Below are 18,917 nucleotides of genomic sequence, written 5' to 3'. Positions count from 1 at the left end.
GAAGAAGAATTGGTTCAAAGATACAAAACTCCTGGGTTTACCAAGTCTATTTCTTGGGACATGCTAGGAGATCCTTGAAAGGTGCTAGATGTGCTCAGAATACTGGGAATTAGTAGTGTTTATAAAAGTGAGTGATGTATCCAGCATCACTCCAAAACTAGACAAACTTTAAATGGTGTAATGCACCTTGAAATGCTAACAATTTCTTCTCTCCTTTCCTATTAAGTTAAATCAATTCCAGACTGACATGCAGCTGTGTAAGTCCATATATACAGGTACATTTGGTGGTAGGTAGCCTCGTACTTGTTCATAGAACCTTGCTGTCCTTCGGTAAACCTAAATGCCCACTTTATTAATATTGCCATGTGCTACAAGCTGCTCTGCAGCCTGTGATATGGCACTCAGCTGTAATTAGCACCAAAACAGGGAGTTAGTATGCAGGACACGGACAATTCTTTGACTCCAGATGCTATATTCAAACTGCAATGGTCCATTGAAGAAGTAGAGGTAACCTAAGGAAAAAGAAAGTTAGAAAGAATTAACACTAAGAAAATGTGGTGACATATCAAAATTATCCTTAAAATAGTGATTATCTTGTTTTCATTTTTAATCACTCAAATGCAGCATTTTCATATGTAAAATGCTGAGCTAAATTTTTAAAATATCCTCATTCCATTTGCTAGAGCTGGATCAGAGTTTTAAAATGATTGATATTTAATCTTGTGTCAAATTCTTACATCACTTGATCAGGAAGATGCAGGACATTTTAGTTTTTAAGACACAGATTCAGAAACACACTCTGAAAAGCTGGATAGGAATGGGCTCCATTTATTACATTACAATACTTTTATATTAAACATGCCACTTTAGGTTCCCTAAGCAAGAAGCTCTTTTTTTGGCCAGAGCATAATTTAGATTGGAAAACTGATTCAGTCAAGAACAGAAGTATTGATGTGAAGAAATTAAAATTACAAATGCAAAATTTTCTACAAGGCATTAATCTCAAGTTTCAAGGGCAATTAATTGCAATAAAGTTTCATTATCAGATTATGTACCATTTCTTTCATAGACTGCATCCACTTTATCACCAATTCCTGCGAATTCTTCCTCTATCAGCCTGGGGTAGCCGGCATCCATAACCTCTGCCTCTTCATCATAACTATATTGAAAACAAAAGAAAAAAAGTCAAGGGGATTTCAACAGCCTGGGAGTTTGGCCTGTGCCCTTCATATGTTTGGAAGTTACTCACACCCAAAGCAAGCCAGCAGTCTTTGGGTGCTTTCTGTCTAGTGCAATGATAAAATGCAGGGTGATAAACAGGGCACACCTCCACCAGAAGTGGAATAAATACAAAGCAAATAGAGCTAAATTTTCAGAACTGATCTTTAAAGTATGTGTTATATGGAGATTATTGTACCTGGATGTATTGGTACTATGAACCTATCCTAAGGCTGCTTGGCCCAGTGATAGTGGGAAGGGATGGTAATGTCTTAATTCTGCATGAGACCTGGTTGTGAACCCCACTCATGGACAGTAAAAAAGAGACACCCTAGGGTGGGACAGATTTCTTGTTCACAGCACTGATACCATTCCACACAAGCAACTCAAGGAGGCAAGATGGGAAATTTGTCTAGCAGGCATGACCTCATTGGAAATTCTCCCAGATTAGAGCACTTTGCTCTCATTTCCTTACACTCATTCAGCTTTTAAAATATGTGCCCCTATTTACAACATGTTGTACACAGCTGTAGCATCGATGAAAACCGCAGACCGGATTGGCCAAATGCCTGGTTTGAGCCAAACTCCTGGTCTTTCCATACATCTGGACAGGTTATGACTAGGGACACCAAAACTGACCTGTCTCCAGCTTACCTCCAGTACTTATTTCCAGTAAAAAAGAGAGTCTTGCCGGTGTCTTTAATGTGGACAGCTGCATCTATTCTTTTCATTTCTTTTGGGAATCCCATTTCATAGATCTTTTTAGGGAAGTCTTCAACTATGTCATAACCATTCAAAGCCCAGACTTTCTTTCCTGAAAATATGAACAAAGTATGAGTGAGTCTTTTGCAAGGTCTCATCTTTGAGAGAAGAATAAAATGAGGAAACCATGATCCCTATTTTCATACAACAAACAGATTGTTAGGTCATGTACTCAGTAGGTATTAGACTATTTGTAGTCTAAATTCTGAGCATCCTAATTAAATTCTACATCTCCTAATTCACTGAAAATTTTTATAGATATGCATATAGAGGTGAAATAATTTGTTTTTCAAGCAAGGAAGGTAGGATGTTTTATTCTTCTATTGATTACATCTGCACCACCTGTTGAGCTTGATTAATTATGTGTATTCTTCTACTAACAACAAAATCAAAAACTCACCTTTAAACATGAACACAAGATCTTTGATGGGATTTTCATAAGCTGCATCTATTTTATTCGGAAGCTCTGGCCAAAAGGACTTAAGCAACACCAGTTCTGCCTCAACCATCTGAGGGTGTAGTCGCCAGAAAAACCTAGTTCAGAAAAGGAAGATATATTTTATGTTTCTTGTCATACTGTAGAATAGCAGTATCTTTGATGTCCTATAGTTAAAATAAATTGCTGGTGAAATGATGGTTATCATATCATAGAATACTGAATAGACTGAGCCCCTCTTAGACCTTTCCTTTCCTTTCCTGACAGTCATCAGCTGCAGACTATTTCTGCCACTCACACAATGATCACCTCAAACAAAAACAAATTTTAAGCTTCTTAATTTAGAATAAGAGAATCACTGCTGTCCCATTTGAAGTTCCTGAATGCAGTACATCTTCACCCAAATAAAAGTTAGCAGATTTATGTGTGTTGAAGAAAATCCCATGATGTGCACAAAAGTGTCACGCACTTCAGCCATATTATCTTCACATCATGTTGCTGGGCAGTCAAGTCTGTAGTTGCATTATGAATCCTGCCTAAAAAGATATATGATGCAGTTTCTTAAGAGACATCTATATTGATTTGTGCTCTTTTAAATGTACATTTACCCAAATCTTCAGTAAAAAATGAAATGGTGTTTTTGCTTGCACAGACTTTATCCAGTACCCACCATCCTTGACATGGGAGTGTCTTTACCTATCTTTGAAGACCAGCATTTCCCCACGAAGTTCTGTTATTGCATCAAGAGATAATTCTACATCACATTTCTCTGGGGTTTTGGGATGTTTTGGGTTGGGATCTTTGTCTCCAGCACCTGCAATGATATCATATGATGTAAGCTTGACAATGTTAATTTTCTGCCTGTTGATCATCATATTGAACAGAACATGGAAGATCTCCCAAGATCATGATGAATAGAACCATAACGGGTAAAAAATTTTTACAGAAAAATTTGTTCTCTCTTTCCTCTAGCCAAATGCATTAATGAACTTTGCAGTTCAAGTGTGCTGCAATGGTGTTAATAAACTTCCTTTCTTTATCCCAAGTTTTGGAGGTCCCCAAACACTTTATGCTTTTCATAATGAAACATGAATAGTTCTGTTTCTACCTTTAGACTCTGTTTTCCCTTCTCTTTTCAGGCAGGTCAAAAAGTAGAAGAACTCTGGTCCCTATCACCTACCACTAAAGGAGACAGGTCAGTGACCAACTGTGCTCTCCAGCATTAGTTAATTTTTTTCCCCTCTCAAATACTAAATCAAAGTATCTCCTGTTCCAGTGAATCATTCTTAATTCTCCATTCTAAATTAGTCAGGACTGCTGTTATTGAACATCTGCAGCTCCCAGTAACTGTGCAGTGAATCTGCAGCAGGCTAAAATGATACAGGAGATAAATATTATATGTTATACAGACTTACCATAGAGCTCTTGGATCCCTTGCACATCGTCATCAGGAAGCACAAAACCAGTTTTTCCAGTGTATGTGTAGATTGGGAACATCAAAGCTCCAGGGTCTCTAGAGTGTTCCAGTCCCAGTGAATGACCAAATTCATGGGCAGCAACAAGAAACAAGTTATAGCCTATAACAAACCACAGCAAAAGTAAATGTGTATCTCCTTGCATCACCATAATTGACACTGTGCTTTAACACTTGGGACAATGAATGAGACAACTGAATACATGGAAAAATTCTGCATAATTCAAAAAATCATGGAACGGGTTTGGGACCTTAAAGACCACCAAGCTCCAAACCCCTTGCCTTGAGGAAGGACACCTTCCACTAGATACAATTGCTTGTCATTTTTGAACTGTGAAGGCTTTTACATTAATAAGGGCCTAAGAAATCTAGTGTCTCATAGCTGGTGTTCAGCCTAATTCTTACATGACTGTGTTACTGTGCAGGGAGATTTAGATCCCTTGAAATTTTTTAGCATCACAGGAAAGCTCTAGGGTAAAGTCTTGGTCCTACTCAAATCAAGAACTTTTTTTTGTCAGTTAATCTGCAGTAGAGAGTCCAATATTGCAGAAATTATCCTTAATGCCAGGAGGGTGACCTAATCCAGCTATTAAACTCTGTCCTGAATAGGCAATGTGATGAATTTTCAAATAAAGTGCAAGCAGACAACATGCAGCTGAGGTATGTTTGCTCTAGGCTTCAGTAAGGCAATGCCCATCAGTCTATGATCAGAATTAGCTGCCCTTAGTGAAATGCCAAAATGACAGAATCTTATTTGTGTAATTTTTTTTAATCACTTCACTTAGGAATGTTATATCTTAAAATTTATGCTAAGCACATGTTAAACCTCCATTTATGACTGGAGGTTAAACTCAGTGTGAACAGTGAAGATAATGATGAACAAACAATCAACAGACAAAACAAATCATCTACAGATATCAAACAGGGATAAATTTTCCATCTATCACCATTTCAAACAATGTCAGGAACTTCTGTTACCTTTAGAATCATCTGACCAAACTTCATCATCATCGAAATGAGCATCTCCCCCATAGTCTGGGCCAGGGGGAAAAGCATGTGCCAGTAATCCAGAGGGCCCATCAAAAGGGTAGAAGTCACCATGTTCTAGAAAACAAAATTCAAACCAGTTAAATTAATTACTCCATCTTATGTATATAAGAACACAGTTAACTTCTAAAATGAAAACTATTGGTTCTGTGTTACCTTTAGTGCCGAAGGAGATCATGATATCAGCTGTACCACTTCGTATTCTGGTGAAATTCAGAGGCGTCACATCAGACCAAACTTTAAATGCTTTCTTGAAAGCTCTTTCTACTTCATTACGTCTCAGATCTGAAGTGTAATTCATAATTCTGTCAAACAGATTAATATCTCCAGTTAATTGTGTGAATTGAAGAAATATGCAGTGTACTTTTATCTGACTGTACACCTCATTAAAAGTTTTTGCTTTTGTCATATGATCTTATCACATAACAAGGAGCTTAGTAGCTGCATACAGTATGAAAAAAATAAACATTTATATAAGCACTAAAATAATTCAGAGATATCTGAAATTATCTAACAGCTTTCAGTAATTGGTTTTCTATGCACCAGAAGATTTAGAAACTGTCAGATATATTCAGTTTTAAGCGAAATAATATCAGTAACTTCAAAATTTTTATAACATATAAAATATCTCAAGATCCTCACATCCTGGAGCAGCAAAACATTATCCAAAGTGATTTTTTAAGGCTATAATTGTCCATTAAAGTAACATTTATTACTAGTTATGGAAATAAGAGATTTTAGTGATTTCAAATTTGGAACCTGCTAAACAAACTCAGTCTGTAGCTGTTGAAAGCCCCAGATATATGACCTTGCAGAATTAAAGGAGAAGGATCTACCCTGTGAACTGTAAGCCCTTCACCTCCCAAGGTCAACTTTTCTGAGGTCATGATACAGGGATTTGTCTGAACAAAGACAGAGATCCACATCTGGGATGTGAAATGGTCTGGCTCTCACAGCCACACTACACAGACTGGTTTGCATCTACACCTCTCTGTCCAGGACAAGACAGAAGCAAACTCTACACCAGGTCCAAACAGAGCTAAGGAGTGACCCAGAGAAATGCATGATCTGAGCCCCTGGTCTCTTTCATTTGGCACCATGGATGTGTCTTGAGTGTCTGTATGGAGGCCAGATCAGGAATTGCTGGCTTACAACACACCAGGTTTCCTTTTTCATGACAAAGTGCAATAGAAAAAAAATAACATTTACTTCCTTGGGCTGCAAGGTAGGCAGGGAGCACCTTTCCAGGAGTGAGACTGTAAGGGTTTTAAACTGCAACATTAATTTAGTCACACTCAAATGCACCCTTCTCACATCAACCTCATGTACTGAGCAACCCATTGGACAATGCACCTGGAAAGAAAGTAATAACAGTAATAATACTCAAAATACCAGGCATTTACCTGTATGTCAAATTCATTTTTGACCATTTGAGTTTTCTGGGGAAAAAGTTATATTCCCCCACATCTGGGACACCACATCTTGGTTTCTGCATCAGCTCATATGTCTCTTCATCTAGCTTGCCTGTCACCTCCAAGCCAAAAAAAGCTTGCATTTCCCGAAGTTTGGCTGCCACTGTGTTTCCACTCTTCCTCATTATGCCAGCAGGGTTTGGATGGAGGTCATAGTGAGTCCTGAGATAGCGCTAAGAAGGGGAAAAGGAGTAATAAGCATGATTTCCAAACAGTTGTAACTTCACAGCTTACTGTTAATGGAACATGCAAATGCATTATTTTATACCATACCTCTGCAAACTGAAGGTCCTTTTCTGTGAATTCATGGCTGTCATCAAGGGGAATAGGGACTGTCAGGCAAAATGACAAACCCAACAAGAAAAAGAAAACAGCTGCAAGTCCTGATTGCATCATGTTGGACTTCTGAAGTCTGAAGCCCTGATGTTTTAGAGAGCAGCTACCTTTACTTTTATAGTCCCAACCCAGTGAGTCACCACTCAGGGACAAGTTAGAACTTCCTTGTTGCTGGAAGTAAACATGCTTAGATGGCTGTTTGTTTCTCCTCCCCAACACTGTGGTTTAGGCATCCGTTCTCCAGCTGAGGGCTCTGAAACTGTATCTTTGTATAAACATGAGGTCTCTGAATATTGACATGGGCTGTGGGAAGAAATGGGCATAAGCAAACCACACTTGTTGATTATTTTGCAGTAACTTCCACTGGCAATAGCTGGCAACAATGCTGCAATAACTTACTTTCCTTTTCTATAAAAATTGTGCTTTTTTACCATTTGATAAACAATAAAAATAGGTAACAAGGGTCATTATTTTTAAAGTAAATAATGCAACTTTTCAGTAGTTACACTAGTTCAACAGCAATTTTTAGTGAAATAACATTATAGAATATAAAATATGAGATTGTTTCTTTGTTTCTGTAAAGAACTATAACTCCATAGCATAAAAAAAATTTACTTCAGAGATCCTTACAGAGAATTTCTATCTATATTACAGGATACTTCACTTCTAACATACTCAAAAACAGAAATGCTAAATATCAGGAATAGTTAAGAACATTTAAAAGCATTTTTTGTTAGTAATAAAGCAGGTCATGTAGAGTGACTAATTAATAAAATTTATCTTCCAAAAACCTGAATTTAATTTACTTTATGAGAAGATGACAACCATAGATCAATGAGAGAGCTAATACTTTGAGAGAGGCAATCTACCAGCTACAGATAGACAATGGATCTGTGTGTCTAGAATAACTTAAAAATGTGATATTTTTTCTTATGAGGTGGATAGTAGGATAACTGGCATTATGACAGAGATGATCATTACTATACCTCAAACATAAGGATTATTTCTATCTCTCCAGGATCACCACAATCTCAGCTCTTGCTATAACTTGTATCATATCACCTGCTGACAAACACAGGTCCAAGGGGAGATGTGGTTTCTGCTGAATTTGCCTTGCTCTTTCATGGATGATTTCTTTTGCCTGTATGGAAAACCTCAGGCAGCTTTCTGTTAGACACTGGGATAGGCATCCTGGAATACACTACCCTGATGTGGATGTTCCCTTGTTGACAAAACAGGAAAAGCACAAAAATCCGTGAAGCTGAGTGTGTAAAAGCTCTATTACTCAAACAATGATAGCCATGTGTTTTATGATGGCAAACAGCAAAAGCAAATAAAGCTGAGAAGAATTTGTTATGTAGGCTGTTTCTGCCTCTCTGCCCATCTCAGCCACTGCTAAATATGGTCACACCACTTAGGAACAGACAACATCTGTTAAAGTAGTTTGTATACTCTCCTTTACATCGTCAGTCAGCAGCACTGAGACTTTTATTAGCAATGGACAGAGACTGTTAATTAGCTTCCTGAGAAATGTTCTCCCCCAAAGTGCTTCAGTACAAGCACTGCATCCACACTGCCGATGCTCTCACTGCACTGCACTCCTTACTGGTGCAGACTGCCAGACTATGTCTGTATCCCATTTCCTTCCCTCCAACATTTCTATATTGATAGTTGCAGCACTGCTTTTATTAATGTTGAGGTACCCAATTAGCAGATAAGCAGTGTTTACAGTGTGTTTTGCTTGCTTTGTGTGGAGCTTAGGAGCTTGCTTTGTGTGGAGGTGCTGCCTGGACATGTGCTTTCTGGCTGTAAGGAATGCTTTCCTGGAGACCATAGAGCTGTGAATATTATTGCTGTTCACAGCACTACCAGACACAGCTCAGAAGTCTATGATTGAAATAAATAGCTTAAAACTCCACAGGTAACATTCCAGTGAATTCCAAATTCTCCGAAACTAGGTTCCTTATACATAAAAAAGCACAATTTTATGCTGCCATCTGTGTATCACTGCCCCTTACGAGGTGTGGTTAAAAGTATTTATTCTGTGTCAAGTACCTATAGAACTACTCTTTCTCAGCTCAGACATTGGAGTCTTTGCTTCTGGAACAGGAGAGGTTTCTCAACCAACTGTTACCGCAAAAATGTAATCAGTCCATTACATTTGAGGAGAAGGTGATCCCAAATTATTCCTCAGTGGTTTCAGATTTACCTTAATAAACATAGGTCAGCTTACTGCCAATTAAAGGTGAAACTAAATATTCAGAGACAATATTTGAATGATATAAATGTAGAACTGAAAAAAAATATTTAGCTCGGCTCAAGAGTAAAATTAAAGAACAGTGTTAGCCTATACAAAAAGGGCTCCAAGGTGATGTGGAGCCCAGTTTTTCAAAATGCTTAAGCTGAAGTCAACAAAGCATTTGTAATTGTAATTGTAATTGTAATTGTCTTGCATGAAGAGAATGTTATATTAGGCAGGGAAGAACAATTTTCCACTTTCTGTGATTTTTTTTTTCACAAATGTTCTGAAGTCCATTGAAGTTCACTGTGAAATCTCTTTCAAAAACTTTGCTTTTTGTGCCTCCAGAGAGCTGTCCTGAGGCAATACCAAGGAATATTTTAAAAACTGGGCAAAGTAATTACAGCAAAAACTAGAACAGGCAGCTTTTCTGAAAACAACTTCTCTTTGTGTAAGAAAAGATGAGTAGAGCTGGATCTTTGTCACAGTAGGACAATGAAATGAAATGAACAAGTGAAGATAGTCCACTGTAGTGAGCAGATTCTGCGTGTGAGTAGGAAAACATACAAAGAGTTTAAAAACAAAACAGGGAGTCTGTAGCTGTTTTGTCACAGGGAGTAAATCAACATGCTAAACCTGAACCTGGTTTCTGAAAGACTGTGTGCAATGAGCCATGTGAGGGTGTATTATGGCTGAATCATGTTTTCAGAACATTCTGTTAAATACTTTGGGAGTCCTGGCAATGTAAAAATATAGAATTCAATGTTTTCTTACACATTTTATTGCTATTTATGCTACATCAGTGGCCAGAAGCCTAAACCGAGGCATGGATTTATGTCTTCCATAGACGGAGTGAAAAAAAAATGGTGAAAGGCCATGCAAACAAGCAACTAAAAGGCCAAAGAAAATGAGCTTTATTCCCCCTTTTTCTGAAATAGTGTCGCAGATGCAGTGTATGATGGTATTTTTAAGGGTAGGTAAAGTCTTGACTGAGCTGGGAACTAAGTAGAGACCTCTGAAGGTCTTACATTTATATATAGTGACTCTTTAAAGCCTCGCACAAATGAAGCCTTAAAAGTTGGCACTTACAAACAAGAACATCAAAGCCAGCCCATGTTGGGCATTGCAAGATGTAAAATCTATGGATTAGGTGATGCCACTGTCTGAGTCAGAAAATTAATTTAAAACTATGAGAGGTGTAAACAAAGGTAAAAACAGTCAGCAGTGGTTCATAGACCTTGTGCTGACCCCAGTGCAACTAAGCAAGCCTGGAAAGTTTTATTTTAAAAGCTCTGAAACCCACAAAACTGCTGAATAGTAAGATTTTGACAAGCACTGCAAAATTTCTGCAGTTCTGTCATCTTGTGGGTGTGGGTAAAGTTAGCTGGACTGATGGTAATTTACACAGGCACAGCAGAGACTGGAATAATCATGATGGTCTTTCCCTCCCAAGGAAAAATGGAAAATGGGGGATGGAAGATGTGTCGAGAAGAAATGAAGTGCCTTAAAGCAGCATTTTGGTACTATTTATTTGAAAACAAGAATTGAGCCAACCATGTGATTTCAACATACCTTTTGCTAACACAAATAATTGAAAGGTGTCCTGTTTTGATTTACAGTCTGTGTTTGGTGCCCAAAATAACAGCATATAGTGAATGTGGTGAATGATCACTGACCCTGAAACAGCAGACACTTCACTTAAGAAAAATAAGTAAAAGTCAATGGTCCCATTTGTTAATGTTTCTTACCTCAAGGCAGTTGTATTTCAAGTTAAACATTCCCAGTGCCTGGGGCTGTGCCATCACATTTAGATGAGCTTCCTCTGGGAAAAAGGATGTTATTCTGAGGCCCATTGTGCAGATGGGTAAATGGAGTCTCAGAGTACATGGAAATACTCTGGCTCTGCCTCTGAAGGACTCCATCTCTGGGACCTGTGACAAGAAGGGGAGGCCAAGACAACTGATCTGGGATGACAGGGGTTGCTACAGCAACCTGACTTCTTTTTATATTAAACAGCAGCATCCCTGTGCCATTTGCTGGCAAAAAGATATAACTGGGGTGGTCAGAGACGTTCAGTATTGTCCAAAGCCAGAAGCAAGAAGATAAACGTGATCCCAAGAGGCAGTGACTCTTGCTTGAATGAGACCCTGTAGAATCCATGGAGCAGAGGTGAAGGGCACCAGAGATGGACTGGCTTTTTGTCTGCAGAACTAAATTTGAGCACCCTCCTGGGTGCTGTGTCTGAAGTCTCATATAATCAATGAAGTCAAAGCACTCTCTAATCCCTAGACAGCAGTTTAGCTTATTACACTGAGGTAGGCACTTTGGGATTTGTTTCAGCTGCCCACAGACAGATTTCTAACGCTGCCAGAAGGACAGAGAGCTCTCATCTGTTCTGTGCCATATCTGACTGTCCCATGCAGGTGCCTTGGGTCTCCCCCTGCATCTCAGCTGGAATTAGATGCCTTTCTTTAGGCTCCTGTCCTGAGTCCCTCACAACTGGGCTCTGCTGACTCTAGCAGAGTCCCAGCTGGTTCACACAGGGATACTTCACTTCAGGTGACCTCTTCTGGAGTTAAACTTCTACCCCATTTTCTGCTGGGCACCTGAAGAAGCCAAGAGCTATCACACTGCAGGATTTGTTTTGTGGCTGTGCAAGGTGGCAGCTCTGCAGCTGGTGGGCAGGTGGGTAATGCATTCCTTCCAGGACAGGGCTCCTGCTCACAGCTGCACCTGACCTGGGAGAAACAGGGACTCCTGCCTCATGCCCACAGCCAAACCAAAAGAGAGAAAATGCTTCAAAGAGGTACATGAATCCAAATCTTCTTTGTCCAAACAAAGTGAATGCCCAGATCAAGTACAAAATATCTACTCATCTCTATTGCTAGAAAACTCTAGGCAAACTATGTGTTCATGAGTTTGTGTCTAGCCAACATAATTTTGCTGCTCAGGGGAAGGAGCTGGTCAACAGTAAAACTAAGGGAAAATGAAACAGCAGGAAAATAGATTCAAGCTAAAAACTTAATTTTCTATTTTTTAAAATACATCATCATCTTACACCTGTTTTTAAATTTGATATTTAAGATTGCACACAATCTTAAAAACACATTTAAAGACTATCTTGGTGGCACTGTGGATCTCTGACACCCCTAAGTAGGTCTTAGTATATTTTGATGCATTTTATTTCTTGTATCAGCCCCAAAACACATATATTATGTCCTTAAAGCATTTTTTTAGTTCTTCCATCATGATAAAAAATGTTCTCTGTCCTGTCAATTTACTGTTTAAGCACTTTGCTGTAGCAGCTTTAGCTTAAAACATAAGACCTTCACTATGAATGGATAGCCATTGTTCATAGAAAAAATGTTAATTTTAGTTAATTGTAGCTGTTAAAAAAGTCTGCATTAGGAGGAAAAATGCATTTGATGATTTATCTATAAAGTGATTCAACATTTCTTTCTAAAATTTTGGGGACTTAAGAATTTGAATAAATTACCCAGGGAAACAGAAATTTTGCATGTTAAATATCTAAGTGTTGTTTGAACTTTGAATTTGTGGATTCTACACCTTCAGGGGGGACAAGTGGATCCTTCAGGATGTGAAATGAAAATTAATGTAATGTGCTCTGAAACATTTAGGTTATGAGTACATACTATTTCTGAAAATTTGGGCTAGGAGCCTAACAGAAACACACAAGTCTTTTTCCTGCCTCCACAAACCCTTTTCTCTGATATATGTTAATACATTTACTATCAATAATGAGACTCATAATTTCTGATTTGAATTTCTGTTGGTCACTTCTCAATAGCACTGTATCTTCAACACCTCTTAAGTAATAACAAACCATAGCTGTCTCCACTGGATCTAGACATGTCAAACCAGTGCTGGCTGTAGTACCTAACCCCATGAAGGCCTTTGTGTTTTTAGGTATTGTAAGAAGAAATGCAACAGAGGAACAGGGCAGGTTTGGTTTGGATTTTGAGGGTGGAGAGAAATCCTCTCTTCAGCACCAGTGAAAAATACGAGAGTTGTGTCCATTGTTCATGAGATATGTTCATATGTACTGAATGAGGTATTACCTGACTCTTTCCAGAGGCATCAATCATTAAAGGTACCCCCTAACTGAACTGTATTCCTGATTCCTTTTATATTTCCAAGCCAATATCTATTGGAATTTCCACCTGAGTGCAACAAATTTCTTTTCAAGATCAGAGCTTCTCATATATGCACACAAATAATTCAGAATGGTGTCAAATGAATTTAAAAACTTGCATTGACATTATCTGAAAGAGAAACAACACAAATCTTTTGGACAGGTACTTGTCCTTCATGAAATGCATGGAAAGAAAGTTTACTGTAAATTTTTGATTTGTAAGGAGTTTTATGACTAAAGCCATACATTTTAAAAACATTTAGGAAATGAAGTGTAATGTTTAAAGCCATGGGTTTTGCTTGCCAGCCACATTCATGTTTATACAGCTGGGCTGTTTACAAAGCAGTTTCTCAACCCCATTGCAAAAGCTCTTGAGGGTAAGGGGGGCATAAACTAGAAGACTGATGCAGACAACTTTCTAGAAAGTACAGCAAGCAAGTGGTAAGCTGAAAATTAAGGTTTGGATAACTGGTGAGAGATTACTAAAGGTGGGTTTAAGAAAACTCTGAGTGCTACCTAGCAAAGTGCATGTTTTTAACTATAAAGTGATGTGGCACAGCAATAAAGGTCAAATTTTTTTCCATTAGAAAGAAATATAATTAAAAGGGGTTTTACGTTTAATCAAAAATCTCACTTCCCCATTTGGATCAAATTCAGGGTAGGCCACCAAGATGATGGGGCTGGAGCACTTGCTCTGTGAGGAGAGGTTGGACAGCTGGACTCTGCCTGGAGCAGAGACAGCTTCAGGAGGACCTACAGCAGCTCCCAGTACCTATGGTGAAGTTTCCTTAATACCAGTAACCAAACATCAAAGATATATATTTTGAAAACATTTTAGTGAATATGCTTATATGACACTTCAGGCATATCAAGTTCCATACATTACAGATTTTTGAGTGAGAATTAGTAATAAACCCAGTAATCTGGGGCTCCATATGTTGGCTGTCATTTGAAATCTTCAGAGACTTCTCATGTTCAAATTTATCAGTCAATATTTTCATGATATCAGTGAATTTTCAGTTACTGTGAAATACTGCTCAGAAAGTGATCTAGAAAAATTAAGCAGCCAATACAGTTTGCAAATGCAAATAAATGTGATTCAGACTAAGTTCTCAAGATAAGTATTTGCAATATTTTGAACATCTTATTTAGCCTATCTAATGCCTTAACGCTATCTTGCACACTAACACTGCTCTATATGAATGATATGAGCAGAGTGTTTTTAGCCATTTCCCCAAATTTCTTAATTTCTTTGCCATTCTGACATTCTACCCTTTTCACCCTGGCCTATGCTATTTAAATGTCCTTCTGTACTCACTTTCAGAAAAAGACAACAGCTTTCATTCCTCTTTTTCACATGGTAGCTGTGGGATGGAATGACAACAAAAGAAAGGAATTACTGCAGTGCTCCTGATAAGCTGTTAGAAATGCATTTTTCATCACAGTATCTCCGTTCTTATGTCAGCTGAAAAATTTCATTCTATGTGTCCCCTAGATTTGGCATTCAGCATTTTCTTTTCTGTACCAGCAGATAGCAAGAAGTGGCTTCTTTCACTTACTTTTTCCCCTTTCCTCATCAGGCAGTGTGATCTGATTAACTGCAGTAATAAAAACTAACTGCTAGTAATTCAAACTGGTTTAGTGGGGGTTAAAGGATTTGGTTCAGAGAAGAAGACTTGCAAAAGCTGTGATGCTAGAAATGCTTGTTCATACTCATGCTGAAAAACTAAGTTCAACAGCTTTCATGTTGCAGAAGATGCCTGAAGATCATGGTTCAGATAAGATTACCTAGACCCAGCTGCCCAAACCAAAAATGATCAGAAGGATGGAGCACCTCTCTGGCAAAGAATGGAATCCACTGAACAGTGCACCATCAAATCAATCTCTCTCCAGTTTAGAGAGCAGCCCATTGTGGGGGGTCTGTGTCAAAGACTTTACAGAAGCCCAGACAAATGACACCTGTAGCCTTTCCCTTGTCCACTGCTGCAGTCTCTCCACACTGGGCTGGTCAGGCAGAACTTGGCCTGTGTGAAGCTGTGCTGGCTGTCACAAACCACCTCCATTTCCTCAGCATGCCTTAGCTAGGAGGACCACACAAAATGTAAACAATATTCACCTCATTTTGGAGAATTACTCTATGATGGTTCATACTTGCAGATTCATAACAATTAAAAAGCTCATTAAATTACATAGGGCTTAAATAAGAATAGATTCTATCCCTGACTGTTTTAAAATGGTTTGAGCATCTTCAGCCTTCATTTTTATGATATTGACAAGGCCATGAGACAGTCAGACCAAGGTCTTGGTAAAATTTCCAGCCACATGTTCCTGAACCTTCAGCGTCTTTGTCTGTTTATTCCACTTTTCTCTAGCCAGATGTGAAGTGGAATTTATTACATAAACAAATTAGGAGATCTCTGTGCATAGTGGTGTCAGAATCTTTCAAGTTAGTAAAAAATCTGGTGCCGTATATGCCTTGGTTTCCTTAGCATATAAAATGGAAATTCCTGCCTGAAAGTGAACCATGACAAATGTTCACTGAACGTTTCACAAAACTTATGCATTAAGTTGAGCTAATGCTTTATGTCCTTTCAATGCAAAATAATTTATAAAACATGTTCAAAGTTGACATAGAAAACTCTGGCAATGAAACATAATGAGATTATTAGAATGGTTAAAAATAAGGTTTATGTATTCTTGTTTTTCTTTATTCTTGGATGAGGAAAGAGGAGCATTGAAGAAATACTTTTCAGTTTTATCTAAAAATGTAACAAAATATTATGAAATATTAAGATTTTCTCTGAAGGTTGCTTCTCTATAAATAACTACTTGAAACTATTCAAATAACTATGAATTCAGTTTTTTTCATTTATGTTTAGGAAACATCACATGTAACAACTCCTGACTTGCACCTGAACAAAAAGAAAAAGTATTGTTTCTATGCAATAGGAATCCAGTTGATTTCCAGATACTGAAAATCTTCAGATGGAAGAGGATGTTACAACGTAACAGATCTACTTTTGGTCATTAGGGAGTTTAACTAAGAGACGAAATTTTACATCCGTGCACCTAACAAAGTAGGAACTTGAGGTTCACCCATATCCCAGGTGAATGCTCTTAACCATGCAGTAAAGGCTAAATTTCTCCTGCCTTTCTGTAAGAAGGGATCAATTTGGTTTTTAATCCTGTTTCACAGAGCACCTAATTCTCACAGCATAAAACTTTGATTGTACCATTAAATAGAATTACTTTCGTTAAGTTTTGCTCAATTACTTCAGTTTCTTGAATTAACATACAAATGACTCATCTACCTCAGTATTTTATCTCTTAGCAATGATAATTAAAGACAATATCTAGGGAGAACATGAGTTTGATAAGTTTTTGACTGATGCTGGATGTCTTGACAACCTTCTGTAAGAACAAATTCCAGATATTCACTTACTTTTCTACAAGAGATGGTCTATTTTCTCCATCTTTAATCAGACTCCTGCAAGCCTGATTCAATGACCCATGCCTCTAGTACTGTACAGTTTGATCTATAGCCACTTTACATTCAGCTTCTGATGTATTTTCATAATTTTGCACATCTTAATTTTATGAAGTTTTTGATCTCATCTTGTCTAAACTCCTCATTTGGTAGTGGATCCTTCAATTTAATGATTGAAATTGCCTTCTGGGTACTTTCTTCACTGTCATTATTTCCTTTCTGAGATTTGGAGAACAAAATTGCACTAAGTTCTCCAAAACTGGACATTGGGAGTTTTGATATAGTAGGAAAATCTTCCCATCACTCTCTCTCTCAGCACTTATCCTGATAACTTCCAGTACTTTGTTAACTTTTGCCTGCCACTGCATACTGAGCCATTGATTTCTGAGTGAAGATTTAGTCTTGTACAGTTCACTCTTTCTTTCATACAATGGGCTGTTTAAATTCCAAATCCAGAAGGCAGAAAGAATGTGAGCTAACAACAGAAACAAGTTTGACATGGTTACAGATTTTTGGTGGCAAAACAACTTCTGTAGAAGTGCACACTGTCTTCTGACTTAATCACAGCATAAGGATTGTTTTACCTTATGGTGCCTTTTTGGCTGCATTGCTTCATTATCATTTACAGGAAAAGAATAAATAACAGGAAGAAAAGATCAATTTCCCATTCAAAGCTGACATGACCAAAAAACCCCATGCGGCTAAACAAACTGTAAGATAAATTATAGGATATATGATGTGCTGTACACCAGACAAATGTGTGGGTTTTTTCTAAAACTGTGTGAATAACTGATGGTTTTGTTCAGTCAGAATAAAAAAAATTGAAAGCCCCAATGATTTAATGTGAAGTATTTTGTGTTTATCTTTCTTGTCAGAAGGAAAAAACCACCCATATTTCATGTTTCCTTAATGAGAACTAAGGCTTAAGCAAGCCCAGTTAAAAACTCTTGGGTAGTAACTACAGCCATAAGATCCAGGGAAGTGATCTTCTCACACACTCTGCTTGGCACATGAGAGACCATGTCTGGAGTAATGCGTCCAGATCTGGATTCTTTAGTGCACAGAAGACCTTATCAAAATGGTCAGGGGCTGGAGCACAGGGGAAAGAGGAAAGGCTGAGAACGTTGGGTTTGTTCATGCTGGAGATCAGAAGGTGAAGGGGAAACCTTACTGATATCTTCAGGTACCTGACAAGAAAATGCAGGGAAGATGGCAGCAGAGTTTCCCTGGATATGCACAGAGAAAGGACAAAAGGCAATGAAAACAAAATTGAACATTGAAAATTCCACTTGGGTGTTAGGAAAATTTTCTTTGTCATGAGAGATGTAAAATATTTGAAAGGGCTGAGTTTTAGTTCTTTGTCCTTGGAGGTGTTCGAAATTCATATAGTCAAATCCGCAAGAAACATGATCTAATTAAATTTGAGGCAGTAGTAGCCTGTATGACCTCTCAAGGATCCTTCCAAGCTAAATTAACCTATATTTCTGCATTTCTTTGGACGATGGTTGTTACTGATCCAAGAGATGATTGGAAAACATTTCAGAAGGAATCTGAGTATTTTATATCTGAGCTGCTGAGAAACTACATTCAGCACATTGCTTTCGGCTTGCTGGCTTTGTCTAGGCCGGATCATGTTTCTTCCACTCTGTTCAGATTTGTGAATATTATCAAGTCCACTGAAATTGTATTTTGTTGTGAAAAAAATATTTGTCTAAACTGTTTTTAAGCTCTAAACTTTCTCCAATTTTATAGTAGTGAGTCAACAATAAATTTCTAAAAACTAGTCTTCTAGCTTCTGAATGTTTCACAAGCATTAGATGATTAATCCTCATATATATCTATTACTCAACTAAGCATTTTTATGCAGGGTGTACAGAAATATTGGTCCCTAGCTTCAAAGTTATCTGTCAGTTCCATTCATTTCTGACAGTTTGTTAAGCATCTCACTTTGGTCCTCAAATCAGGTCAACGAAAATTCCCTGGTAGGTATATAATAGAGGATCCTAAAGCTATTAGTGAAATCCACAATAAATATGAATTTATAGACCAATAACATCAGCAAAGTCACTAATGGCAGTCATAGTGCAAATTCTTGTGCATGATGCTCAAATGAAGTTTGCAAATTAATTCTTCAACAAATAAATACAATAAAAGTGTATCCACTGCTATTGGTCTCACAATCCAATCTCCATGTAATCACAGCGTGTTGCTATTCCAGCTCCAAATAAATATCAACTTGACAATCCAAAATATACATATGCCTTTGGTAGCTTTTTCCCTTTAAATTCTATGC

The 18,917-nt window shown here is 37.8% G+C and overlaps 1 protein-coding gene across 1 annotated transcript; it reads right to left on the bottom strand.

Annotated features, from left to right (window-relative positions):
* Positions 1–336: 336 nt before the first annotated feature.
* On the bottom strand, positions 337–6,817 carry LOC118686836 (collagenase 3-like). Its single transcript, XM_036383258.2, has 10 exons — positions 6,683–6,817; positions 6,341–6,582; positions 5,094–5,242; positions 4,869–4,994; positions 3,832–3,993; positions 3,113–3,230; positions 2,381–2,514; positions 1,873–2,032; positions 1,056–1,159; positions 337–512 (listed from the first exon to the last, which is right to left on the bottom strand). Exons 1-10 carry the CDS (start codon positions 6,803–6,805, stop codon positions 412–414), a joined length of 1,419 nt encoding a protein of 472 aa, XP_036239151.1. The 5' UTR covers positions 6,806–6,817; the 3' UTR covers positions 337–411.
* Between the last annotated feature and the right edge of the window lie 12,100 nt (positions 6,818–18,917).

The sequence above is a fragment of the Molothrus ater genome, chromosome 2 (genome assembly GCF_012460135.2).
Source record: "Molothrus ater isolate BHLD 08-10-18 breed brown headed cowbird chromosome 2, BPBGC_Mater_1.1, whole genome shotgun sequence".
In the NCBI taxonomy this organism is placed as follows: Eukaryota; Metazoa; Chordata; class Aves; order Passeriformes; family Icteridae; genus Molothrus; species Molothrus ater.
This window is presented reverse-complemented; position numbering and strand designations above follow the sequence as displayed.

What these genes read in the sequence shown, in the direction of transcription:
- LOC118686836 (XM_036383258.2), bottom strand. Translation starts at nt 6,805, where the DNA reads ATGATGCAATCAGGACTTGCAGCTGTTTTCTTTTTCTTGTTGGGTTTG. An exon ending in GATCTCCTTCGGCACTAAAG is followed by an intron (nt 4,995 to 5,093) that starts GTAACACAGAAC and finishes TTTGTTTTCTAG; the next exon opens with AACATGGTGACTTCTACCCT. An exon ending in TGCAGTCTATGAAAGAAATG is followed by an intron (nt 513 to 1,055) that starts GTACATAATCTG and finishes CTTTTTCCTTAG; the next exon opens with GTTACCTCTACTTCTTCAAT.